The sequence below is a fragment of the Macaca nemestrina genome, chromosome 1 (assembly GCF_043159975.1).
Source record: "Macaca nemestrina isolate mMacNem1 chromosome 1, mMacNem.hap1, whole genome shotgun sequence".
In the NCBI taxonomy this organism is placed as follows: domain Eukaryota; kingdom Metazoa; phylum Chordata; class Mammalia; order Primates; family Cercopithecidae; genus Macaca; species Macaca nemestrina.
The window spans coordinates 156,329,944-156,357,604 of NC_092125.1; the positions used below are offsets into that span (position 1 = coordinate 156,329,944).

General features: G+C 36.9%; 1 protein-coding gene and 2 long non-coding RNA genes across 3 annotated transcripts in view; 2 read left to right on the plus strand and 1 right to left on the minus strand.

Annotated features, from left to right (window-relative positions):
• LOC139361876 (uncharacterized) overlaps nucleotides 1-13,449 on the plus strand; it is a 47,095-nt gene extending 33,646 nt beyond the window's left edge. Inside the window, exons 2-3 of the long non-coding RNA XR_011619713.1 lie at nucleotides 11,251-11,317; nucleotides 13,191-13,449. This is a non-coding gene — a long non-coding RNA (uncharacterized lncRNA). The remainder of the gene's footprint in view (nucleotides 1-11,250; nucleotides 11,318-13,190) is intronic.
• LOC105482683 (uncharacterized) lies at nucleotides 530-27,515 on the minus strand. The gene is made up of 3 exons (XR_987762.2): nucleotides 27,281-27,515; nucleotides 25,953-26,080; nucleotides 530-6,474 (listed from the first exon to the last, which is right to left on the minus strand). It is a non-coding gene; the product is annotated as an uncharacterized lncRNA (long non-coding RNA).
• The window catches only part of LOC105482677 (phosphatidylinositol glycan anchor biosynthesis class K), a 114,103-nt gene continuing 113,931 nt past the window's right edge, over nucleotides 27,490-27,661 (plus strand). Inside the window, exon 1 of the mRNA XM_011742895.2 lies at nucleotides 27,490-27,623. Within this exon, the coding sequence (XP_011741197.1) occupies nucleotides 27,531-27,623 (93 nt within the window). The 5' untranslated portion in view covers nucleotides 27,490-27,530. The remainder of the gene's footprint in view (nucleotides 27,624-27,661) is intronic.

Here is a 27,661-nt window from a genome sequence, read left to right on the forward strand (position 1 = left end):
GATCCTACTCTGGCTGAGGCTATTCTATATGATCCCTCCATGGGCAATGGCAGAATTCTTCCCTGTGTTGGGTTCCTCTGCGATAGGGCAGCATGGAGTTCCAATGCAAAATCCCACAATCACTTCACTCTCCCTCCCCCAAGCACATAGATTTTCTTTCCATGCATTTCCTGGGATGGGGGGATGGGTACTGTAGCCAGTGCAAGACTGTCTTTCCTATCCTCTTCAGTTCCTTTTTCCTTGATATCATGTTAAAGCAAGGCACTGTGAAGGCTCAACAGATTATTGTTTCTTATGAAGGTGTTTTCTTGCAAAGATATTTGTTCAATTTGGTGTTCCTGCAGTGGGGACAATCACTGGAGGGTTCCATTTGGCCATCTTGCTTTGCTTCTTCCTCCAATATCTCTTTGGTGTACTGATTTTCTTTCTTTTTTGGATATATACCCAGCAGATCGTATGGTGGATTTATTTTAAATTTTTGAAGATTTCCATACTGTTTTCCATAGAGGCAGCACTAATTTACTTCCCCTTTCTCCACATCTTTGCCAGCATTTGTTATTTTTTGTCTTTTTGATAGTAGCCATTCTAACTGGGGTGAGATGATATCACACTGTAGTTTTGATTTGTATTAGTGGTAGTGAACACTTTTCTCATATTCCTCTTTGCCATTTGTATGTCTGCTTTGGTGAAATGTCTGTTTAGATCTTTAGCCCATTTTAAAAATTGAATTATTTGTTTTTATCTTATTGAAATGAGTTCCTTGTATATTCTGTTTAGTAATCACTTTTCAGATGGATAGTTTGCAAATATTTTCTTCCATTCTGTAAGTTGTCTCTTAACTTTGTAGATTGTTTTCTTTGCTATGTAAAACATTTTTAGCTTGATGTAATCCCACTTGTCTATTTTTGGGTTTTACTGTGTGTGCTTTTGAGGTCTTACCCCAAACATCTTTGCCCAGACCAATGTCCTGAAGTGATTCCTCGCTGTTTTCTTTTAGTAATTTCATAGTTTCAGGTCTTATTTTTAAATCTTTCATCCCTTTATATGTGGTATTGGAATACGTGAAGGATAGGAATCTAGTTCTATTTTTCTGGATAACTAGATATGGATGTCTAGTTTTCCCATGTATTGAAGAGTTTGTTCTTTCCCCAAAGTATGTTCTTGGTACCTTTGTCAAAAATGAGTTGGTTATAAAAATACGATGTGGATTGATTTCTGGGTTCTCTATTCTGTTCCTTTGGGCCTAAGTGTCTGTTTTTATGACAGTACTGCTGTTTTTATTACCATAGCCTTGCAGTATATTCTGAAATCAGGTCGTGTAATACCTCCAGCTTTGTTTTTTTTCTCAGGTTTGCTTTGGTTATTTGGGGTCTTTAGTGGTTCCACACAAATTTTAAAATTGTTTTTTTATTCTTCTGTGAATAATATCATTGGTATTTTGATAGCAATTGCATTGACTCTGTAGATTGTTTTGGGTAGTATGGACATATTAGCAACATTAATTATTCCAATCCATGAACATGGGATATCACTCCATTTTTTTGTGAGTCGTCTTTAACTTCTTTCATCAGTGTTTTATAGTTTTCCTTGTAGAGATCTTTCATTTCTTCAGTTAAATTTATTTTTAGCTATTTCAATTTTTTTGTAGCTATTATAAATGGGATTACTTTATTGATTGTTTTCAGATTGTTTCCACTGGCATGTAGAAGTGCTACTAATTCTTATATGTTGATTTTGTATCCTGCAACTTTACCAGATTTGTTTATGATTCTTCATGGAATCATAAAGTTTTCAAAACATAGAATCATGTCGTCTGTGAACAAAGATAACTTGATTTCTTCCTTTCCAATTTAGATGTCCTTTATTTTCTTTCTCTTGCCTAATTTTTCTGGCTAGAACTTCCAGTAATCTATTGAAAAAGTGGTGAAAATGGGGATCCTTGTTGTGTTCCAGATCTTAGAGGAAAGGTTGTCAATTTTTCTTTATTCAGTATGTTAGCTGTGGGTTTTTCACATATCACCTTCATTTTTTTGAAGTATGTTCCCTCTATACCCAATTAGTTGAGAGTTTTAATCACGGAAAAAATGTTGAAATCTATCAAATACTTTTTCAGCATTTATTGAAATGATCATACAATTTTTATTTTTGATTCTGTCAGTGTGGTGTATCAAGTTTACTGATTTGCATACGTTGAACCATTATTGCATCTCTTGGATAAATCTCACTTGACTATGATGGAATGATTTTTTTTAATATGTTGTTGAATTCAGTTTGCTGATAATTTGTTAAGAATTTTTGCATCTATGTTTATCAGTAAAATTGGTTTGTGGTTTTCTTTTTTAATTGTGTATTTGTCTAGTTTTGGGGTCTCGGTAATGCTGGCCTTATAGAATGAGTTTGGAAGTATTCCTTCCTCTTCAAGATTTTTGAATAGTTTGTGTAGAATTGGTATTAATTCTTCTTTAAATGTTTGGTAGAATTCAACAGTGAACCCATCAGATCTTGGGCTTTTCTTTGATGGGAGACTTTTTGTTACTGTTTCAATCTCATTACTTGTTATTGGTCTGTTCAGGTTTTCTATTTCTTCCTGGTTTCATCTTGGTAGGTTGTAAGGGCCCAGGAATTAATCTTTTTTTTTCTAGTTTTCCCAATTTATTGGCATACAATTATTCCTAATAATCTGCCATGATTCTCTATTTCTGTGGTATCCATTGTAATATCTCCTTTTTTGTTTCTGATTTTATTTATTTGAGTCCTCTCCCTTTTCTTTGGTCTAGCTAAAGTTTTGTTAATTTCATTTATTATTTCAAGAATGCAATTTTTGCTTCATCAATCTTTTGTATTGTTTTAGTCTCAGTTTCACTCTGCTGTCATCTTTATTATTTCTTTCCTTCTACTAATTATGAGTATGGTTTGTTTTTGCTTGTCTAGTTCCTTGAGGTGATCTTTAGGTTGTTTATTTGAAGTCTTTCTGCTTTTTCGATGTAGGCATTTATTGCTGCAGAACTGCTATTAGAACTGCTTTGATATATTACATAGGTTTTGGTATGTCATGTTTCCATTTTCATTTGTCTGAAGGTAATTTTAAATTTCCTTTTAATTTCTTCATTGACCCATTCAGTGTTCAGGAGTATGTTGTTTAATTTCCATGAGTTTGTACAATTTCCAGTGTTCCTTTTTAAAAAACTGGTTTCTAGTTTTATTCCAGAATGGTGGAATAATTGGAATAATTGTGGTAAGAAATGCACTTGATATGATTTGGATTTTTAAAAAATGTGTCAAGACTTGTTTTGGGACCTAACATATGATCTGTCCTGGATAATCTTCTATGTGCTGTTGAGAAAAATGTGTATTCTGCAGCTGTTGGATGGAATGTTCTGTAATATCTGTAACATAAAATAAAATAAAATAAAATATAGCATAACATAAAATATCTGTTATGTTCCCTTGGTCTAGAGTTCAGTTTAACTCCAATGTTTCTTTGTTACTTTTCTGTCTGAGTGATCTAGTCATCACTGAAAATGGGGGCGTTGAAATCTCCTACTACTGTTTATTGTAGTCAATCTCTCCCTTTAGGTCTATTAACTTTTTTACATATTTGTGTGCTCCAGTATTGGGTACATATACATTTACAATTGTTATGTATTGTTGCTGTACTGTCCCCTTTATCATTAAATAATGGCCTTCTTTTTTGTCATTTTAAAAATGACTCTTGGCTTCAAGTCTAGTTTATCTGATATTAGTAAACCTATACCTGCTCCTTTTTGGTTTCTATTTGCATGAAATATCTTTTTTCATTCCTTCACTTTTAGTCTGTGAATGTCTTTATAGATTAAGCGAAGTACTTGTAGATAGCATACAGTTGAATCTTGCCACTCTATGTCTTTTGGTTGGACAATTTGATCCATTTACATTCAAAGTCATTATTCATAGTAAGGGTTTACTACTGCCATTTTGTTACTTGACTTCTTGCTGTTTTGTGAATTCTTCCCTTTTTCGTCTCTCACTCTCTTCCTTTGTGGTTAAGTGATTTCCACTAGTAGTACATTTTTATTTCATGCTATTTATTTTGAGTATATATATTGTAGGTTTTTGCTTTATGGTTAACATGAGGCTTACAAAAACCCTCTTATATTTATAATAGGTTATTTTAAACTGATAGTGACTTATATTTTATTGCAAAGAAAATATAAGAAACAACAAACTCTACACTTCAATACCATCCTCTCACCACGTTTTGGCTTTTTTTTGTGTTTCAGTTTACTTTTTTTGCATTGCGCATCTCTTAATAAATTGTTGTCATTATTCTTTTTAGTGGTTTTGTCTTTTAATCTTCATATTTAAGATATAGGTCATTTACTTATCCTAATTTCACTATTGGTGTATTCTGAATTGGTCTGTTTTCTTTCTTTTACCAACGAGTTTCATACCTGCAGATTGTTTCTTGTTACATGTTAGCATACATTTCTTTCAGATTGAAGAACTCTCTTTAGCATGTCTTGTAACACAGGTCTGGTGTTGACAAATTCCCTCAGTTTTTGTTTGTCTGGGAAAGTCTTTATCTGTCTTCTTGTTTTAATAGCTTTGCTGGACACATTATTCTTGGTTGGCAGTTTTTTTTTTTTTCTTTCAGCACTTTCAAGCATCCCATTCTTACCTGGCCTGTAGGAGTTCTGCTGTGAAATCCAGTGAAAGCTGTATTGGTGCTTTGTTTAATGTAATATTTTTCTTTTCTTTTGCTGCAGTGAGTATTTTTTTGTCTCTGATTTTTTGCTAATTTGATTATGATATGCCTTAGGGATTACCTCTTTGGGTTTAATTTGATTGATGACCTCTGAGATTTCTGTATCTGAATGGTGTTCTCTTTCTCCATCTTTGGGAAATTTTCACCATTGTTTTCTTAAATATGTCTTCCAGGACTTTTTCTCTCTTGCCTCCTTTGGGAATTCCTACTATGCAGAGGTTAGTTTGCTTGATCATGTGCCATAATTCTTAAAAAGTTCCTCTTTACACTTTCAAATTCTTTTGTCTTTTTTTCTCCTCTGATTAGGTAATTTCATATGTGCTGTCTTCAAACTTACTAATTCTTTTCCCTAATCAAGTCTGCTGTTAAAACTTTCGAATGGGTTTTTCAGTTTAGTTATTGTGTCCTTTATTTCTAGGGTTTCTAGAAACAGAGACATCCTAGAAATAAAGGATTTGTTTGTTTCATTTCTTATTTATTTTATTTCTTTGTCAAATATCTCATTTTGTTACTGGGTCACTTTCCAAATTTTATTTTTTTTTCTATCCATATTTTCTTGTGATTCTCTAAATTTAAGAAGGTTATTTTGAATTGTCTATTTAACATTTCCTAGATCTTCACTTCTTCTGGCTCCATTGTGGGAGCTTTGTTGATTTCTTTTGGTAAGGTCATATTTCTCTGAGTTTTTACAGTTCTTGTGGCTTTGCCTTAATACCTGCACATTTCAGGAGATAGCTACCTCTTCCAGTTTTTGCAGGTGTGTTCTTTGGTGTTAGACCTTTATTACTTAGTATCAGAACTTAACTGCTGATATTATTATTATTATTATTATTATTATTATTATTATTTTCTGGGGTAGGGAGAATTTATAGTGAGTACCAGAACTAAATCACTGCACTGGAACTAACTTTCATCCTGCCACTGTTTCCCAGTCTGGGGAAGACTTATAGTGAGCACTAAGTTAACAATGCCCTGGAGCTATATTGCTGCCCTGCCACTGTCTCCCAGTTTGTGGAAGACTTAAGCAGTCACTGGAACTCAGTCCCAATGTTTCTAGTTGTTTCTGATCCAGTGGAGGCTCCATGGGAACACCTAGTCTTTGTTGAAATCTGGCCAGGGATTCAGGCCTTCTCACAGACTGTGTCCACAAAAGCACTATAGTGCCAGCCAGTCTCTTCAATGTGGTGTCCATACTGGAGTGAAGAGTAACTGCCAAGATCCACATGCCAGTTGCTATGATCAGTGTCCCACTCTTTGTCTCAGTTCATCCCATGTAATTCAGCCCTCTGGCACTCCCATTGTTCCCATAGGATGGGGCAAAAGTGGGCTTCCTGAGTAGATTCCGAGACTGGTGGGGAGATCGTATGTCCACTTCTATGTCCACTTCCAACTCCCTCTTCTTACCTCAGAAACCACCAGTCTAGGAAAATTCTCTATGAGTGGCATTATGCCAGCTTGATGGAGGGGGCTGTGATGTCTGAAATGGCCATTTTTCTTACCTGTCACAGCTTCTCTCATTTCTGAGGGCCCCGGAGGTTTCTTCAATTCTCCCTTGAATTGTGGTGAACTCAGGGTTGCGTTCTCATCTTTAAGTAGTTTCTAGTTGTATTTTTTTGCAGGGAGTGATAGTAGGGGATCTTCCATTTTCATCATCTTGCTGATGTTACTCCCTCATTTCAATTCAGCTTAAATTTCTTCCTGAAGCTTTTCAACCTCTTAATTGAACCTCTCTATTGGAAACACAAAATAATAACAGGAAGTAAAAAAAGGATTCATTATAATCATAAAAGAGAAACATAAAATATAAAGCTATCTATCTATACCAGTTGCATGTAAGTAATTGTACTGGTTGTTGCAGAAATTAAACTGATGAGGCTCTGCATCAGTTTCTGTGGAAAATGAGGAATGATTTTTAATTGCAAAGATAATAATGACATTGGAATCCTCAAATCTAGCCCTGATTCCCTTGGCCTCTGCTTTCCTGATATTTGTTGCATGTACTCTCTTTACCCTTTCTCTCCTTGCAATTTTTTTCTTACTCGGTTTTCTTCAGCACCTACCTCCCTTTTGGTTCTTCTGCCTCACTGATTGCTTCCTTTCAGGTTGGCTTTTTTTTTTTTTTTTTTTGAGACTGAGTTTCATTCTATCACCCAGGCTGGAGTATGAGTGCAGTGGCACGATTTCAGCTAACACAACCTCCACCTCCCGAGTTCAAGCAATTCTCCTGGCTCAGCCTCCCGAGTAGCTGGGATTATAGGCGCCCACCACCACACCTGGCTAATTTTTGTATTTTTAGTAGAAATGGGTTTCACCATGTTGACCAGTCTGGTTTCAAACTCCTGACCTCAGGCAATCTGCCCATCTCGGCCTCCCAAAGTGCTGGGATTACAGGCGTGAGCCACCTTGCCTGGCCTCACATTGGCTTTTGATGTTTCTCTGCCTAAGCCCTGATCTGCAGGCGCTCCCTTTATGGAATCATCACTTATGCTTATGACTTACAAATATTGATACTTGCCCTTGACTCTTTTACTAGTAAGCTCAGTCTAGACCAATGGTTTTAGCTTGGAGGTTAAGTAAGTAATTCAAACTCTAAATGTTCGAGGCTGAATTCACTATTAGCCCCCACAACCCAATTTGTATTCACCATCTGTGATAAAAACAGCATCATCTTCTTGGTCACTCATTCTGAAATAATACTCAACTGCTCCTCAACAATTCCCCTTTTCTCAACACCAATTCACTCTCTGTCTTGAAACACTAAGAAGCACCTCATTACACTCAAAGTAATATAAATATTTAACAAAAAGAAAAAATTACCCTATATGCCTAATAATAGGCAAATATATTCCAAAACTCTTTCTTGGAGAAAACCCACATCTTTTCTCAGTCCCTTGGAGATGTAAACCTTACTATGTCTTCACAATGTAAACATCTGACGAGTTAACTAAAACAATTTCTATGCCTAGCCCAGCTGGAACTAAAAAAAAAAAAAAAAAAAGTGGCTTAAAAAACCAAACAACTCCAAACCATGAGGAACACTTCCTTTCCCCCAATCTAGTTCATAGCCTCCATGAGATCACCTATGAAGAGCAAATAAAAAATCTTAAAAGTCTTCTCCATAAATATTTTTAAAAAGTCATCTCTATCTGAGCAGGTAAACTTAACTTTTTCCATCTGCCTGAAACACAGTTTGGAACCAACTTTTCTTCTATAAACTGTGATAAACTAGTGAGTTCTGTGTTATTATACCTGATTCACGGCTAAAATTTTAGAATGAAAGCTATAATATCTCTGTTTGCATCTGGGTCATGTTTTTATGTATGACTGTGATTGCTGATATATATAATATTTTATCTACCTCTGGATGGTATTGCCAAAAGTAACTTGTAAAAGAGCTCTATTTATTTGTCTTAAAGAAAAAAACATAAATGCTTATATAGAGAGAAATACAGACACTAACTCACATGTTTTCCAAGCTCATACGAGCTGGGATCATTTTTGGTAAATAAAGCTAGCTCAAGTTTGTTGGTTTAATAAAAACAGGCATGTCTTCAGGTTATCAATGTTAAATATAATTCAAATATACATTTTTTTTCTACCTGGGGTTACTAGTCAAACAAGCCACATTATCTCTGTTTGACATTTAAGTTTTTAAGATTATAAATTCAACTTAAAAATAAAACATATAGTAAAAGTAAATTTCTTAATGTATGTCTAGCATGATGGTAAAGGGGAAAAAAGCTATATGTTTAAATTTTCTGGTGCTTTGCTTCAATGATGTTTGATGGTTGCCTAACAGGTTATAAAAACTGCCAATAAGAAAAACAGCTTAAAATAAGGACTAGCTTTGTCTAATGTCTCATGGAATTTTCATGAGTAATCGAAACATAATTTTAAAGAATAAGTCAATTAAATACATGTAAATAGGATGAAAGTTTACAAATAAACTTTACAAGAATGATTATGTTTTATAAAAATGTATCTGCTTAAATACAGTTTCCAAAATCTTTCCGGAAATTTGAAATCTTAAAGTTATACTCAGTTAAGTTAAATGATAAATATTAATTGAATATATAGATCATTTACAAATAAGATGAAATACCAAAACATTAATTACTGAATATAAGTTCATCTACTTGAGCTTCTTAATTGATACAAAGACAAAAGATATTTGGACCTGTTAGTAATGTGTTCTTCTTGTTACATTAAAAAAAGTATGCTATGAAGGAGGCCTATGCCTCCAGAAATTATAAAATGGTTTGTTCACAACTTGCCTAATCCATGACAGAATGTTAGTACACAAGACAAAGTTCACAATGGCTTATTTCTAGTTGTTACTGGGAATTAGGGTTATTAAGGTTAAAATTCAAACAAAAATATGTCATAAAACTACTAGAAATAATAAGAAACAAAACTGTATGCAAAGAATGTAATGAAAGTAGGATGTGTTTTTGGCAAGAAAAGTTATGAGGCATAAAAAGATGAATTTTGTTGAGAGAAAAGGAGAAAAATTTTGTCCTAGTTTAGAGGTTATTTAAGATTGTTTTGTAATTTTAAAAAGAGAAGAATAAAAGACAAAAATTAAGTGAATATAGAAAGTTGGGAAAAGAGAGAGGCAGAGAGAGAGCCAAAAGCAAGCAAGCAAGTGAGCAAACTAGAATTAGGTCTTTTCTCTGTTAAAATAACAAAGTTTTCTTGATGTTTGTACAAGAGTTTTCATTACCTGTCAAATCATCAAATTATCAAAATAATTTTTCATGCTCCTTGTTGTCTTTAACAGGTCCTTGATTACTTAAGAAAACAAAATATTAACAGATTTTGAAAGAAGGCCATGCATGGTGAATCATACCTATAATCTCGGTGCTAATTTAGGAGGCTGAGGTGGGAGGAATGCCTGATGTCAGGCGTTTGAGGCTAGCTTGGACAACATAGAAAGACCTGGTCTCTACCAAAAAATGAAAAATTAGCTGGGCATGATAGTGCACACCTGTAATCTCAGCTACTCAGGAGGCTAAGGTGGGAAGATTGCTTGAGCCCAGGAGTTCAAAGTTACAGTGAGCTATGATTGCACCATTTCACTCCAGCCTGGGCAACAGTGAGACCTTGTCTCAACAACAACAAAAAAGACATTACAAAAGCAAAGTTTTTATTTTTACAAGTATGCAACTTTGTGTATTTGTCTTTGAAATCTTGTCACTATGGTGAAATAGATGATATGGTTTGGAAATCTGTCCCATCCAAATCTCATGTTGAAATGTGACCCCCTCGAGCCTGGCCAACATGGTGAAACCCCATCTCTACCAGAACATAAAAAAAATAGCTGGACATGGTGGCATGTGCCTGTGGTTCCAGCTACTTGGGAGACTGAGGTGGGAGAATTGCTTGAACCTGGGAGACAAAGGTTGCAGTGAGTCGAGATGGTGTCACTGCACTTCAGCTTAGGCAACAGAGTGAGAACCTGTCTCAGAGAAAAGCAAGAAAGAAAGAAAGAAAGAAGGAAAGAAAGAAAGAAAGAAGAAAGGAAGAGAAGAAAGAGAGGAGAGAAGGAGAGAAAGAGAGGAAGAAAGAAAGAAAGAAAGAAAGAAAGAGAAAGAAAGAAAGAAAGAAAGAAAGAAAGAAAGAAAGAAAGAAAGAAAGGTGACCCCTGATGTTGGAGGTGGGGTCTAGCGGGAGGTGTCCGGTCACCAGGGCAGATCCCTCATAAATGGCTTGGTCCCCTCCCTGTGGTAATGAGTGGTAATGAGTTCATGCAAGAGCTGGTTCTTTAAAAAGCCCGGCCCCCTCCTCACCAACTCTCTTGCTCCCTCTCTTATGATGTAATATGTTGGCTCCCCTTTCACTTTCTGCAAGCTTCCTGAGGCGCTCACCAGAAGGAGATGCCAACACTCTGCTTCCTGTACAGGCTGAAGAACCATGAGCTAAAATAAACCTCTTTTCTTTATAAATTACCCAGTCTCAGGTATTCCTCTGTAGCAACACAGACAGACTAATACAATAGATAACTGAATATTGTTTCAAAGTGATCTGTGATCCTGTTTTATCAAGAGTTTTAAACCTTTTGACGTTTTTGACAACATTTGAACTCCCAGGATCAAATTCTAAATAAAGTGCTTTTGACCTCAAAGTAACTTTGGGATTTTCCAGTGGGCCCCTGGAAAATCTCAAAAGATTTGTTTTTTATCTTTCTGAAAGAGAATACTAAAATAATTAGGGTTATGTGTTATTTGTATGAATATATATTATTAATATAAGTATTAAAGAAATTGTATAAAATTTCTAGAAATCTGATATGTCCTGGTATAATGTCATCAGTCATAATTGTAGTTATTATCTGAAAATGTAGCATGCCACAGAAATAACCAAATTTTCTTATCAACTGTATTGTAATGATCTCTCATGAGATTTTTGACCATGGCCATTTAAAAGCATTTGTCATTCACAGATAGTTGCTTTACTCTGATGTTTTCCTGAAATCAACTACAGACAAAATTGCTTTATCTTTAAAGAGGTTCATGGAAAAGACTCTGACAAGTGCAAGCTTCTGATAACGTTAAGATCATACCACTGAGCTTGGTAAGAATTTCTAAAAATCTAATGGATAAACTGATTGATTCATAAAACTTCTAACCCAGGATTAAGCAGAACAAAAAGTAATTAATGGGAGTAAATAAACTGATGAGGATAATTATTATTTTATGACTTTATTAAACCATTATATTAATGCTTTAATATTTTGTTTTCTAGATTTAAAGAACACTTTTTCTGTTTTTTGTTTAAGCTAGTTACAGCTTGCAGCAATCTAGTAAAGTATACTTTGGAAACAGATTTGAAGCATTTATCTATTCCCTACCTGATCCCTCCAAAATTCAGAAACTCTTATTGAGTATTATTTTCATGACAATATAGTTATTTATATAAGTTCAATAAGAATATGTTTTCTTTGTAACGTGATATAATTAGAAACATTGGTTATATTACCAAGGCTTTGACTAGAATGTCATATTGGAGAATTATGTGCATAGGATCAGATATAACCAGACAGTTTTAATGAACTAAGGTTGATTTTATGAACCCAATAAAGCCACTTAGGGAAAAAAAAGACTAGTATTTGGCTTCAAAGGATCCCAGCCTTACAGGTGAGTAAGGAATGTCACTTCCTGGAAGGCCCAGGAGGCTCACAGTATTTTGAGAGGCTTGAGAAATGAGGAATTCACCTAAGTCTATAGTTAGGTGAAGTCTAATGCAAAGTCCCTAGCTTAGCTTTCTAGCTTGAAGAGGCTTTTATTTTTATTTTATTTTATTTTATTTATTTATTTTTAGATGGAATTTCACTCTCGTTGCCCAGGCTGGAGTGCAATGGCACAATCTCAGCTCACTGCAACCTCTGCCTCCCAGGTTCAAGCGATTCTCCTGCCCCAGCCTCCTGAGTAGCTGGGATTATAGGTATGTGCACCACGCCCAGCTAATTTTGTATTTTTAGTAGAGACGGGGTGTCTCCATGTTGGTCAGGCTGGTCTTGAACTCCCGACCTCAGGTGATCCACCCGGCTCGGCCTCCCAAAGTGCTGGGATTACAGGTATGCGCCACTGTGCCCAGCCTTTATTTTATTTTTTAATTCTATGTTTAACTATTTATGTATATATATTTATTGTAATTTTTTTAGAGATGAGGTCTTGCTATGTTTCCCAGGCTAGTCTTGAACTCTTGGGCTCAAACAATCCTCCTGCATCAGCCTCCTGAGGAACTGGGACTACAGGCGTGCACCACTGAGTCCGGAATGGAGAGGCTTTTAAAAGTCTAATCAGAGATTCCTTATTAAAAGTTCCAGCAAAGCAGATTTAAAAAGTGTCTATATGACCAGTCACTATTCTTGCTTTGCTTATTTAAATAATCAGGCCAAATTTAATGAGACTAGACTTATTTTACAAACAAATTAGTCTTAATGTGATTAGGTTTGGTAAACATGAAGGTGACTATAGAGAGAAAAATTATGTGCACTATAGAAAACTATAGCAATTCAATTCTAGACTTGTTCATTGTCTTTGAGGTTTTGTTATCTTTCTGCAAACTGGACTGTATCCTGAATTCTTCTAGTTTCCTCCAATATCTGGCTATGACTCTCCAAACTAACATTTCCAATTTTCTCCCACCTTTCTGACTTGAAATCACAAAAAATAAATCTGCCCCTTTCCCAAAACCTTGCAAGCTGAAGCTGGATGACTTGATATAAACTTCATAGAAATCACCACAAAAGCTCATCTATAAACAAGCTTCATGCCTGTTTCTGTGTGGGCTACTCATAAAGTTCACCCATAACACCTGATGACATCACCAGAGACATTCAGACAGCAAAACAAGATGCTTCGAGCCCAGTATCTAGAAATCTTCTTGACTGGCTACCCGCTGGACTCATAAACAGATCTTTTGTTTGTTTGTTTGTTTCTAGAGAAATGCCTGATTGCTCGGACCATATAGAGGCCTAACTTTGGTAGGAACCCATCTGCAACATTGTCTCCTAAAGTGAAACACAACTGTTTGTTTAATGGAACTAACTTGTTCTCCAGGAGTAAGAGATTTTCGGTAAGATAAGGTTGCAATCTATCAGCTCAGCTTCTGAATTATGAAACTTCTTGGGGAAGGTTCAAAGGAGGGAAATGAAGGATGGCAGAATATGCCATATGCAAATACACCACTTTGGCATAAGGATTATTTTTGATATAAAGGCACTTTAGAAAAAGAACAACAGTGGCTGCAAGAAAGGTGCTCTAATCCTCCCCTTTTTCTTTCTGAAAGTTGAAGATAAAACCCCCATATGGAAAAATCCTCCTGCACCGGAAAGAAAGTTCTATTCTTATTTTCAGTAATAGGAAGTTGAGAGGGGGAGAATTCTGTACAAACAAACCTGGTTAAACTAACCCTTATCTTCCTAGTCACTTCTCTACCCAGTTAACTACCCTAGTCCAAGCCCCTTTGCCTCATCAGTCTCATAATTTACTACTCTTTGTCCAATTCCGTACATAAGTGTTCGATTCTAACTGGGTCTTTAGGTCTTTATTTTCTTATGAAGTCTACTGTGCCACAAAAAACTTGTATTAAATAAATTTATATGCTTTTCTCTTTTATGTCTTTTTATACTCATTTCTTTTATGTCAATTTAATTCTCAGCCCTAGCCAAAAAGTCCTAAGAGGAGAGAGGTAAAATTTTACCTTTCCTCCCTTCAATGTGCCTCCGCCCCACATATTGTCTGCTCCTTCGTTGGCAAACAGACTTTATAAGAACAGGCCTTTTCATTGCTTTTTAATTGTTTTTTCATTGTTGTATTGTTGTAGCTGCTTTTTAAAAATTGTTTTTTCATTGTTGTGGCTGCAGGTGCTTGCCAGGTGATAGGAACCCAATAAGTCTTCATGGCATTAAAAAACAAGCTAGTCAATTCTGTTGAACACAACTTCCCTTTCTGTTCTTACTTTTTTTTCTTTAGCCTATTTTTTTAAGTAGCTTAAAAAATTTTGCTTTAGCGACAGGGTCTTGCTCTGTTGCTCAGGCTGGATGCAGTGGCTCCATCATAGCTCCCTGCAGCCTCAAACCCTTAGGCTCAAGCAATCCTCCTGACTAATCCTCCTGACCAGCTGGTATGCAGGTGCAGGCCACCCTGCCAGCCCTCTAGCCTGACTCTTATTACTTGAGAAGCAGTGAAGGATATTCATTAAGTGTGCAAATTCAAGAGTAAGACTACTTGAGTTTGAATCCTAGCTTCAATATCTACTGGGCATGGAACCTGAGGCAAATTACATAAAAACTGTATACCCCAGTTGTACATATGTAAAATGACAAAAATAATAACATCTGCTTTATAAAGCTGTTACAAGAATTAATGCACATAAATACATGATAAACAATTAACATAGGCACATAACAAACATTATGTGTTAGTTATTACTTTTCTCACATGAACTATTATCATGGTCTAACTGTTTCTAGTTTCTTTATTGCTGTCTTCCTAAAATATACATTTGATCATGTTACTTTGCTGCCTAATTTTTTTTCTTTTTGAGACAGGGTCTCGCTATGTTGCCCAGGCTGGTCTCAAACTCTGGGCTCAAGAGATTCTCCCTGTTCAGTCTGTTGAGTATCTGGAATTACAGGCTCATGCCACCATTTCAGGCTGCTTTAATTAATAGCTGTGCACTATTCACAAGAAGAAGTTTAGCACTCTGGCAGAGAGTACATGTTTCTTCACAGACTAGTACCATTTGCTATTATTCAAGCCCATGCTCTCTGTTTCAGTTACTTGGGTTGCTCATCCTTCCTCAAAAGCTCACAACATGCCTTTCTCTGATTCTGTACATCTGTCTGAAATGCCCCTTGCCTCTTCCAAACAGGCCCCTTACTCCTTCTTATTCTTTCCTTTCCTGAAGATCCAGTTCTAATGTTGCCTCCCCAGCGAAGTCTTCCTGACTCCTAATAATAATTACAGCAATACTAAAAAAAAAGTGGCATAGCTTTCCTTGAGAATTTACCATAGGCCAGACACTGTACTGAACACTTTCACATTTATTATTTCATTTAATCTTTTTAACAATCCTATGTGATAGGGCTAATGTTAGTTTCCATTATAGAAATAAAGAAAAAAGTTAGCTATGTTAACTAGAATGAACAATTTATCCAAATTCCAGTAGGACTTCATATATAGCTTTATTATGGCTCTAAAACCTTGTTAAACAATTATTTATTGAAGAGGCTGCTCTCTTTGGAAAGCAAGCAAACAACAAACAAAAAGGCTCAATTAAATAACATTGTTAACATATTATTCACATAGTGATTTTTGGTGGCAAGACATTTATTAATAGCCTCTCTATTTTTATTTTTATTTTTTTTCTCTAGAGATGTTAATCATTAACTATGAAATCATTAGTGCCTATTCATTACAGGGATATTATTCTCCCTGCTCTTGTGCTGAAAGTAATCCCAAACCATGGTATGGAAAATTACTACTCATCTGGAAATTATAAGAGAAGATCCTAAAATTGAGAAATTTGAAATTCTTGCTTTTTAGTACCCAGTGATACAGATTTCATCTATGAAATTCTTTTGAGAAAAATTCAATTAGTGATACATTTTGTGTTGATTTCAAAATAATTCTTGTACTTTGCTTCTTCATTTGTGTTTCTTAGCTTTGGCTGGACAAAAACAGAACTTCAACTGGCAAATACACTGGGTCTTATTTCTGTCAAAGTCAGTCAATATTAAGGGCCTATCACAAGCTTTTTTTTTGATAGATTGATGATCAAAAGGTATTAGATCTAATAGTTTAATAATGTGAGCTCTGGATAAGGAAGATATTTAACCATTATTATTTTACTTTTTTGTCTAGTGGCCTCAATTTATTCACTTAAATATTTCATTTGCCTGAAGTGTTTGAACAAGAGGAAAAAAAAATCTGATAATTAAACTGAATTTGGCTAAATCAAGCAGAAAGAGCAGACCATTTCCAGCACTGAGCAGCTGCTGTTACCAGATATAAAAGGATGGAGAAATGTTAGTTATTTCTTTTAAAAAAACATTTAAAATGTTCATTTTTCTCCTGATAAAAAGGGGGTACGTCCTCTTTGTAAAGAATTTTATTTCCTGTCTCTGACTGGACAGTTCTCATTAAATTCCAAGCTGAAATTCCTTAGGAAAGCATTCCCTGACTATGTTATATTGCCCTAGTGCATGATGATTTCAGCTGGTATTTTGCCTAGGTTGAACTTATTACAATATAATTAATTAATAATTTGTCTGATCATCTGTTTAATCTGCCTTGTTCCATGAGGGCAGAGATTGTGTCTCTCTTATTCCCCACTGCATTCTCAGTTCCTAGCACATTCTTTAACACAGAGTAGATACTTAATGAATAACTTGAGTGACTCAGAGGATAAATGAAAATAGAACATGCACACTCTTAATACTCAGGAAAAACAAGTGAATAACATTTTAGTAAGTTTCCTTCTTATATTTTTCTATTTTTTCATGGTTGGAAAATTTTCTATATAATTTTCTACACTATCTTTTCACTAAATATTAGCTAGTTTTACTCTTATTTTTATTTAAGAAGCAATATAGATCCATAATAAAACCAACATAAATCCATGATAAAAGTTCAAATAACATGAAGAATGGAGAATAAAAGTCCTCTTCAACTCTTATCTTCATTTCCAAACCTCCAGTGGGGTAACCATGGCTAACAGCTGAGGTGCCTGTATTAGTTTCCTAGTGCTGCCATAATAAGTAACCACATATTTAGCGGCTTAAAATAAAGCAAATGTATTATCTGGCACCTCTGTAGGTCTGAAGTCCAAAATGGGTTGGTGGAGCCATGTTCCTTCTGCAGGCTCTAGGGGAAAATTAGTTTTTTGTCTTCTCCAGCCTCTAGAAGCAACAGACATGCCTTCACTGCTGGTCCTTCATCACTGTGACCACTGGTTTGGTCTTCACAACTCTTTCTCTTCTCTGACCCCCTTGCCCTCCTCTTATCAGAACCCCTGTGATTACACTGGGCCTATCCAGATAATTCATTATTATCTCCTTATCCCAGTATCCTTACTTTAATACATTTGCAAAGTCCCTTTTGTTATATAAGGTAACATATTCACAAGTTCTAGGGATTAGGACATAGACATCTTTAGGAAGCCATTGTTTTGCCTACCATGGTACATTTCTACAATTTTCTATAAAACACACACATTCCTCCCTACCCTTTCCATTATTCTAATATCTTCCTAAGAGAGATCTTTCAGGATGTCCCATACTTTACAATATGTGGTATGATTAAAATATCTACTAAATGTTCCTGGGATTTCAGAGTGTCACAAGATGCTTAATGAACAAAATCAATGTATAATTGAATAAAAATCAACTGAATAAAATTAATTGCACTTGTAGAAAATTCTCAGCCTCATGTAGAACTAAACTCTCTATTGATTGGCTTTATGCCAATAGAGCCAGTGGTTTCTTGTTTAACAATGGAGAACTATACTCTTAATGAGACAGCAAGTTTTACATTGCTAAAGTATTTGACATGACTTTATATCCGGGTCATTATGGCATTTTATAATAGCACAAGATTTCAAAAAATGAGACACTGAAGGGCAGTTGCTCTATTCTTGTATTGAAGCAATGTTATTATGGCTTAGGCTGAAGTTAATGAGAAGGTCATGAGATGGAAATGGATTATAGCAGAATAACAAACTATTGTTAAATGGCTCACTGGAAGGAGGGAAGAAAAGTATTTCAGGCAAAACTGAGAAGGAATTTAAGGTGGTGCAATATCAAGATCATAATAGGAAATACATATAGATACAAGGAAATGGTATAAATACACTAGAATGAAAGCCCTTTGGCTTTAATTACTTTTTCTATTTGTATTTTATTACATATTTAATTTCCTTTTATTGAACTTTACCTTGCTCTGAAAACCTTTTTTTTTTTTTTTTTGAGATGGCATTTTACTCTGTTACCCAGGCTGGATTGCAGTGGCACGATTTCGGCTCACTGCAGCTTCTGCCTCCCAGGTTCAAGTAATTCTCATGCCTCAGCCTACTGAGTAGCTGGGATTACAGGCACCGGCTACCACGCCTGGCTAATTTTTGTGTTTTTAGTAGAGATGGGGTTTCATCATGTTGGCTAGGCTGGTCTCGAACTCCTGACCTCAAGTGATCCACCCACTTTGACCTTTCACCCTGCTGGGATTATATAGGTGTGTGCCACCATGCCCAGCCGCAAAAAACATTTTGACTGTTAGATATGAAACGCTTCCATAAAATAGTTTTGGCACAGACTTTTGTAGCAAACAGACTTGCCTGTAGCAATTGAACTATATAGTATAAAATACATTATAAAATCCCTCTCAGGGTCTATATTCTTATCCTGATTAAATGTATCTTTTCCACTCATTTTATTTTGTAACAACATTTATTTAGTAGTCACACAAGTATTTATAATAGGTTTATGTAAGTTTTCCTTTCAAATTGCTCTGGATAAATATTTAAAGCACACTTCACTTGTATGTAAATCCTAAACCTCCTCCACTTCCTGTGGTTCCTATGTTTTAAAAAATGGCACTGCCATGCATTCAGTTGTACAAGCCAGATATTTAAAAGTCGTCCTTGAAATTGTCCTCTCTCTTACTTCCCAAATACAATCTATCATCATGTTCTTTGAGTTGTAATTCTAAAATCCCTATTAGTTCCCTTCACTTTTCATCTCCACTCTTAACACTCTGGTCTAAGCTACCATTGCCTGGACTGTGGCAATGGTCTTTCAAATGCTGTACCTACAGCATTTCCCAGTTTTCCTCATTGGAAGCAGCATAATCTTTCCCACTGTGATGCTTTCTTTTGCCCTTAGGATACAGAACAAAATCTAACCTGACCCACAAGTCCATGGAGAGAGGTGGCACCTGCTTAGCAATTCAACCTCTCCCCTTAGCAATTTAGCACTCTCCCCTTTGTTCTCTGAACTGCAAGACCAGTGCAATTCTAGAAGTTCCTCTAATACGCCAAGCTCTGTTCTGCCACACATCTTTGGAAGGGCTGTTTCCTCTGCCTTGAAAGCTCTTACCTCTTATCCATATCTGCCTCATTAACTCATTAATTTCAGCTCAGTCCATTTCCTCAGAGAAACTTACTCTGATTTTTCTTAAATGGTTGGATCCCCCACTAGGAACTCTTCTATTAGACTTTTACATTTGTATACATGCTTCTATTATTCATGTCTGGCTCCCCTGGACTGTGTGTGAGCTCTGTAAGGTCAGGAATTTGTTCAATTTTTGCTCTCTCTTGTATTGCTGGTGCCTAGCACAATACCTGGTACATAGTGCTTAATAAATATTCATTGAGTGAATGAGTAACACAATTGTGTTCTTGGTGCACAAGGAAGCAGAGGGAAAAAGAGAAGTAAAAAGAAGATATGGAAGGGATATAGGTAAGAGGAGGGGGCAAGAATAAAGAGTGATATAATTGTGATCTTAGATTCAGTAGGGTCAATCTTAAGTTGTCATTCAATTGAAGAACAACAGTAAAAAAAGCATGGATAGGCTTTGTGGCATGACTTACTGTGAGGGTCAGTTATAAAACTTTTATTAGAGAAGCCAGAAATATATATATGTGTGCCTGTATGTGTGTGTGTGTGTGTGTGTGTGTGTGTGTGTGTGTGTATGTAATTTTGATCAACCGAATACTCATATTTGGTATTAGTTGCCAAATTGTCTTAACTCACTTAATGAACATCTCAATAACAAATTAATGAATAACTAAATTGAATTCTAGTTCAAACACAGACTATGGTTAACAATTCTAACCATACAAATTATAAACAATACTATCTCATATATTCACAGATAAAAGGAATTATTTCCAATATTGAATGGTGTTTACAACTGCTCATGTCCTTCATTTAGGTAGGAAGCTGCCTCTATCTTATACTTGAAAATCAGCAGTTAAATGAAAAAAACAAACGAACAAAGAGGAATACAAATCTACTTCTTTAACATGATAATGAATATTCTAATCCAATAACTAATGATAAACTTAATGAAAAGGTGCTAAAACTTTAATTTTAAAACAAAAACAAAATAAGAAAAGCTACTTGCTATCAACTTTATAAATATTGAGCCATAACAAGCTGTGAAAAAGAAATAATACTATAAAGAGACAAAAAGAGAATTGACAGATATTGCAGAACTAGAAAAGTCCAGTCTGTCAAACAAAAGTTTTTAAATAATTTTCATTATTAAAATAATTCTTATTAAAACAAAGAACAGTTGGACATAAAATATCTGTGTATTGGCAATAACTAATTTGAATATATAATGAATATTATAGATATTATGCACATATATAATTTTTATATATTTCCTACCAAATAAAAAATACATAAAGTGTTTTAACAAATATTAAAAATACTTAGGTAATAGTTTAATCATAGATTTCTGTGGCTTAAAGTTTTATTGAAAATATATATATATTTTTGAGATGGAGTCTCATTCTCTTGCCAGACTGGAGTGCAGTGGCGCGATCTTGGCTCACTGCAACCTCTGTCTCCCGGATTCAAGCAATTCTCCTGCCTCAGCCTCCTGAGTAGCTGGGACTATGGGTGCACACCACCATGCCCAGCTAAGTTTTTGTATTTTTAGTAGAGATGGGGTTTCACCACGTTGGCCAGCCTGGTCTCGAACTCCTGACCTCAGGCAATCTGCCCACCTCGACCTCCCAAAGTGCTGGGATTACAGGCATGAGCCACTGCACCTGGCCAAAAATAATTTTTTAAAATATCTCAAATAAATAGGTCTCCATGTTCTCAGATGAGAAGAGTAAATATAAAGATGTCAGTTTCTATTAAACTTATTAATAGATTTTGTGTAATCCCACTAAAAATCCAAGTAGCATTTCTTTTAACTTGAACAAATTTGTGTAAAATTTGGTTAGAAAATTTTCAGGTGAAATCAAATAATTTTGTGAACAATGAAATACAGTGAAATGGTTAGCCCTAATGGCTAAATATTAGGACAGATTAAAAGCAACAATAATTAAAATAACATGGCACTGGCCTCAAAATAGATGTGTAGAAGGAACAGAATACCTAGAAATACTAATACTGCTTTTTTTCTTTTGAGACAGTTTAGCTCTGTTGTGCAGGCTGGAGTGCAGTGGTGTGATCTTGGCTCCCTGCAACCTCTGCCTCCCAGGTTCAAACACTTCTCATGCCTCAGCCTCCCAAGTAGCTGGGATTTCAGGCATGCACTACCACACCCAGCTAATTTTTGTAGTTTTAGTAGAGATGGGGTTTCGCCATGTTGGCCAGGCTGGTCTCAGAACTCCTGGTCTCATGGGATCCATCTGCTTCAGCCTTCCCAAGTGCTGGGATTACAGGCTGCACCCAGCTGAAATATTCTATTTCTTCTAACAATTTAATAAGGGAGTATCACAAGGAAATGGGAAAGGTAAGGACTATGTACAAAATTTTTTGAATAACAATACTCATACGGAATCTGTGTCCCCACCCAAATCTCGTGTGGGGTTGTGATCCCCAGTGTTGGAGGTGGGGCCTTGTGGGAGGTGATCGGATCATGGGGGTGGATGTGTGGATTACTCATGAATGGTTTAGCACAATCTCCCTTGGTACTGTCCTCAGGACACTGAGTTCTCCTGACATCTGGCCATTTAAAAAGTGTGCATCACCTCCCCTGTCTCTCACTGCTCTGGCCATGTGACGTGCTGGCTCCCACTTTGCCCTCCACCATGATTGTAACTTTTCTGAGGCTTCCCCAGAAGCTGAGAAGATGCTAGCATCATGCTTCCTGTACAGTCTATGGAACCATGAGCCAATTAAACCTCTTTTCTTTATAAGTTAGCCATTCTCAGGTATTTCTTTACAGCAATGGGAGAACAGCCTAATACAAATACCAGTTTTGGTAAAAATAGTGGTAGATCATTATAGCAATGGCCTCCCGGGAATCCTGTTTCCTGGTATCCTTGGGACCTGGAACCTTGGAACCCTTGCATCCTTGGGCTTGGACACATCACGAAGTTTTGAGTGGTTTGTTATGGAGCAATAGACAATTCACACATTATCTTATAGAATATGCAGTAGTCCTCCCTATTTGTGGTTTTGCTTTCCATGATTTCAGTTAGCCATGGTCAACTGTGGTCTGGCAATAGGTAAGTACAGCGTATTTTGAGAGAGAGAGAGATCACATTCACGTAAGATTTATACAGTATATTGTTATAACTGTTCAATTTTATTATTTTTTTGTAAATCTATTACTATGCCTAATTTATAAATTAAACTTTATCATAGATACATATATGTAGGAAAAAACATAGTACATATAGGGTTCAGTGCTATCTGTGATTTCAGGTATCCACTGGGGGGGCTTGGTACATACCCCCTCGGATAAGGGGGACTCCTGTACCAAAATACATTCCAGATAATTAGAGTTAAACATAAAATTAATACAAAATAAAACTAGTAAAAAATAAATATTTGAAATGTGCAGCCCTCAGATGTTTGCATTGCTAGTTCTTTCTCATCATTCAGGTCTCAGATTTCACACCACCTTTGCAGAGAGGTGTTCACTGACCACCCCACTGAAGTAGTGTCTCCCTCTCCCTGCAGTTTCTGTCATCTTACCTTATTTGTATCATCATGAGAATTTATTGTGTTCATTTTTCTTTTTTCTTATTGTCTGCTTTCCTTACTGGAATGTAAGGTTTGTGAGAGCAAGAACCTCCTACATATTTCCAGCTACAATATCCTGGTATGTTATGTCAACTAAAGAAAAAAACAGGCTTTTAAATAATTAAAGTTAATTTTATTCAGAAGTCTGACTGAGTATTGCAACCTGGGAGAATCTTTCAGAGAGTTTGTTATATTGCTCCAAAGCATTATTTCACCCCATAGCTTAAACATAGGTGGTGGCTGCTCTGCATGTGTTAAGAAATTACATTAAATGTGCTCAGAAATTATATTAATGATATGGTTTGGCTGTGTCCCCACTCAAATCTCATCTTGAATTGTAGCTCCCATAATCCCAGTGTGTCAATGGTAGGACCTGGTGGGAGGTAATTTAATCATGGGGGCAGGTTTTTCCCGTTAGTCTCAAGATAGTGAATAAATCTCATGAAATCTGATGGTTTCATGAAGTGCAGTTCTTCCACACATGCTCTCTTGCCTCCTGCCATGTAAGATGTGCCTTTGCTCCTCCTTTGCTTCTGCCACGATTGTGAGGACTCCCCAGCCAAGTGGAACTGTGAGTCCATTAAACCTCTTTTTCTTTATAAATTACCCAGTCTTGGGTATTTCTTCATAGCGGTACGAAAATGGACTAATACAGTAAATTGGTACTGAGGTAGTGGGGTCCTGCTATAAGGTTAACAGAAAATGTTGAAGTAACTTTGGAACTGGGTAACAGGCAGAGGTTGGAACAGTTTGGAGGGCTCAGAAGAAAACAGGAAAATGTGGGAAACTCTGGAACTTCCTAGAGACTTGGAGGGCTCAGAAGACAGAAAGATGCAGGAAAGTTTGGAACTTCATGGAGACTTGTTGAGTGGCTTTGACCAAAATGCTAATAGTGATATGGACAAAGAAGTCCAGGCTGAGGTGGTCTCAGATGGAGATGAGGAACTTGTTGGGAAATGGAGTAAAGGTCATTCTTGTTATGCTTTAGCAAAGAGACTGGTGGCATTTTGCCCCTGCCCTAGATATCTGTGGAACTTTGAATTTTAGAGAGATGGTTTAGGGTACCTGAAGGAAGAAATTTCTAAGTGGCAAAGTGTTCAAGAGGAAGCAGAGCATAAAAGGAAAACTTGCAGCCTGATGACATGTTAGAAAAGAAAAACCCATTTGGTGGGGAGAAATTCAAGCCTGCTGCAGAAATTTGCGAAAGTCACAAGAAGCCAAATGTTAATCACCACGACAATGGGAAAAATGTCTCCAGGGCATGTAAGAGGTCTTCCTGGAAGTCCCTCCCATCACAAGCCAGGAGGCCAAGGAGGAAAAATGGGTTTTGTGGGCTGGGCCCAGGGCCTTGCTGCTTTGTGCAGTCTCAGGCTGCTCACATGTGGTATTGGGCCTGTGGGTGCACAGAAGTCAAGAATTGAGGTTTGGGAACCCTGCCTAGACTTCAGAGGATGTATGGAAACACCGGGATGTTCAGGCAGAAGTGAGCTGCAGAGGCAGGGCCCTCATGCAGGACCTCTGCTAAGATAATGCAGAAGGGAAATGTCGGGTGGGATCTCCCACACAGAGTCCCCACGGGGGCAGTGCCTAGTGGAGCTGTGAGAAGAGGGCCACCATCCTCCAGACCTCAGGATGGTAGATCCACCAACAGCTTGCAGCGTGTGCCTGGGAAAGCCAGAGACACTCAATGTCAGCCTATTAAAGCAGCTGGGAAGGAGGCTGTATCTTGCAAAGCCACAGGGGCAGAGCTGCCCAAGACCATGGCAACCTACCTCTTGTATCAATGTGAACTGGATGTGAGACATGGAGTTAAAAGAGTTCATTTTGGAGCTTTAAGATTTGACTGCCCTGCTGGATTTTGGACTTGCATGGGCCCTATAGTCCCTGCGTTTTGGCCTATTTCTCCCAATTGGAATGGGTGTATTTACCCAATGCTTGTACCCCCATGGTAATTAGGAAGTAACTAACTTGCTTATGATTTTACAAGCTCATAGGCAGAAGGGACTTGCCTTGTCTCAGAGGAGACTTTGGACTGTAGACTTTAGAGTTAATGCTGACATGAGTTAAGACTTTGGGGGACTGTTGGTAAGGCATGATTGGTTTTGAAATGTGAGGACATGAGATTTTAGAGGGGCCGGGGTGGAATGATATGGTTTGGCTACATCCCTCCCCAAATCTCATCTTGAATTGTAGCTCCCACAATCCCCGAGTATCAAGGGAGGGACCTGGTGGTAAGTAATTTAATTAAGGGGCTGTTTACCCTCAGCTGTTGTCATGGTAGTGAGTCCTCACGAGCTCTGATGGATTTATTTATTTATTTATTTATTTTTTATTTCATTTGTTTTTTTTTTTTTTTTTTTTTTTTTGGAGACAAAGTCTGGCTCTGTTGCCCAGGCTGGAGTGCAGTAGCATGCTCTTGGCTCACTGCAACCTCCACCTCCCAGGTTCAAGTGATTCTCCTGCCTCAGCCTCCCTAGTAGCTGGTATTACAAGGCATGTGCCCCCACACCCAGCTAATTTTAAAATATGGGGTTTCACCATGTTTGCCAGGCTGGTCTTGAATGCCTGACCTCAGATGATCCGCCTGCCTTGGCCTCCCAAAGTGCTAGGATTACAGGTGTGAGCCACTGTGCCTGGCCTCCGATGGTTTTATATAGGGTAGTTCCTCTGCACATGCTCTCTTGCCTGCTGCCATGTAAGATGTGCCTTTGCTCCTCCTTCATCTTCTACCATGATTGTGAGGTAGATTGTGTCTTCTGCCATGATTGTGAGACATGTGGAACTGTGAGTCCATTAAGCCTTTTTCTTTATAAATTACGCAGTCTTGGGTATTTCTTCATAGCAGTGTGAAAATGGGTTAATACAAGTAAAGTCTCATCAAAGTATGGGTATGAAGTTACATCTGGTCATGAATTTGAGGCATAATCATTAATCCTGTCAGACATTATCTTATGTACAGGAACAGGCAAAGGCTAGGATCACTGAACTTACCTTTTGTAAAAATTCAGTGATTCAGGCAAGAGATGTGAGAACCTGTTCCCTATCCTGCTCATGGTCTTCAAGGCATTCTTCCACAAGTCTGCTAACGGTCAATGAGTCAGGGGCTTTGTGAAACATTGCTGGCAAAAGAGCAGAATGAGCAAATGGCTTCTCATATTTGCTACTTTGTTTAATAATCATCAGCATCCAACAGATATCTGTTGAATTAATGAATAAATGGAAGATATTCTGGCAGTATATTCACTTTCTAGGATTCACATAATGGAAAACCTAAATTTGACTACATAGCATGAAACCTCTCATAAAGTGCAATAGCAAAAGAAACAAAAGGAAAAGAGAGACAAGAGAATGGGAAAAGCAATAGCATCAAATATGGCAACGGCTAATGTTACTTATTTATAAATATATTATTCAAATTCATATGCAAAACATAAATGTGTAAACAAAGAATTTACATCAGAGGACACAGAGATAGTTTAGAAACACAAGAAAAACATCAGATCTTGATAGTAACCAAAGAATTACCAATATAGTAACCTAGGGGTAACATTTCATACCAAAGAATTTAAAGGAAAAAAATGGTATGATTTGGTGTTAGGTTGCATATTCTGATAGCGCTGTAAGTTTGTTCATTTTGGAAAGCAACATCATTTATAGTTATTAAAATGTTTTTGAATATTTTGACCCCAGATTCCTATTTCAGGAAAATTATACGAACAAAGTAATTCAGCAGATTTAAAAAGCCAAAGCACAAAAGATACTCTTTACAATATTATTTTCATAGTAAAACTTAAAAACTTCGCATTGTGCAGTAGAGGGACAATTACTTTGGCTGAGGCATCAATAATGGATGGAATTTTATCTCACCATTAAATGTTAAAATTGTGAGGATTATGAAGCAGCATGGAAACGTTTGTCATACTCGATGAAATGCAGAACTTAAAACTGAATGCACATAACAAAGAGAATGGTGGACCATACATATACACAAGCTGTCTCTTCCAGATAGGCTTTAGTTCTATAATTACGGAAGATACTCAAGAAACAAAAACTTAACTAGTTTCCCATGTTCATCCTTTCACCATGTAAGAGACCCCAAGCCTCTGAATTGCAGCGCCCACCCACATTTTCCATTTATAGTTTATCCCATTTATCATCTTTTTGTGCCAGAATCCTTGTTCTTCCTACCACATCCAGCTTCATATTTTCAAAGAATTGGCAGCACTCTGCCAAAAAAAAAAAAAAAAAAAAAAAAGAAATAAGGGAATAGAGATATAACTTTTAAAGCTTAAGGAGTCATGGGTTTTTCCTCCGCTCACCTTTCAAATTTTTTTCTTAAATGTTATACCTATTTTACAACCTCCAAACTGAAAACGCAGTTAAGGTCGATATCCTGAGTCTACCTTGTCCCAGCCGCTCCGTACTCTCGAGCTCCGCAAAAGCGCGGAGTCCTAAAGCCGGTCCAGAGGCCGCCTCGAAGAGGCGCGGATGGCGTCGCAAAAACCCGCTGGGCTTCTTTACGGCACTGCCTCCGCCCCTTCAGGTGCGGGAAGTCTGAAGCCGGCAAACATGGCCGTCACCTACTCTCTCAGCCGGCCTGCGGCTGCCTTGGTAGCGGTGTTGCTCTTGTCTTTCGGCAGCGTGGCCGCTAGGCATATCGAGGTAGGAGTCAGGCTTATTTGACCACAGAGCCCCGGGAG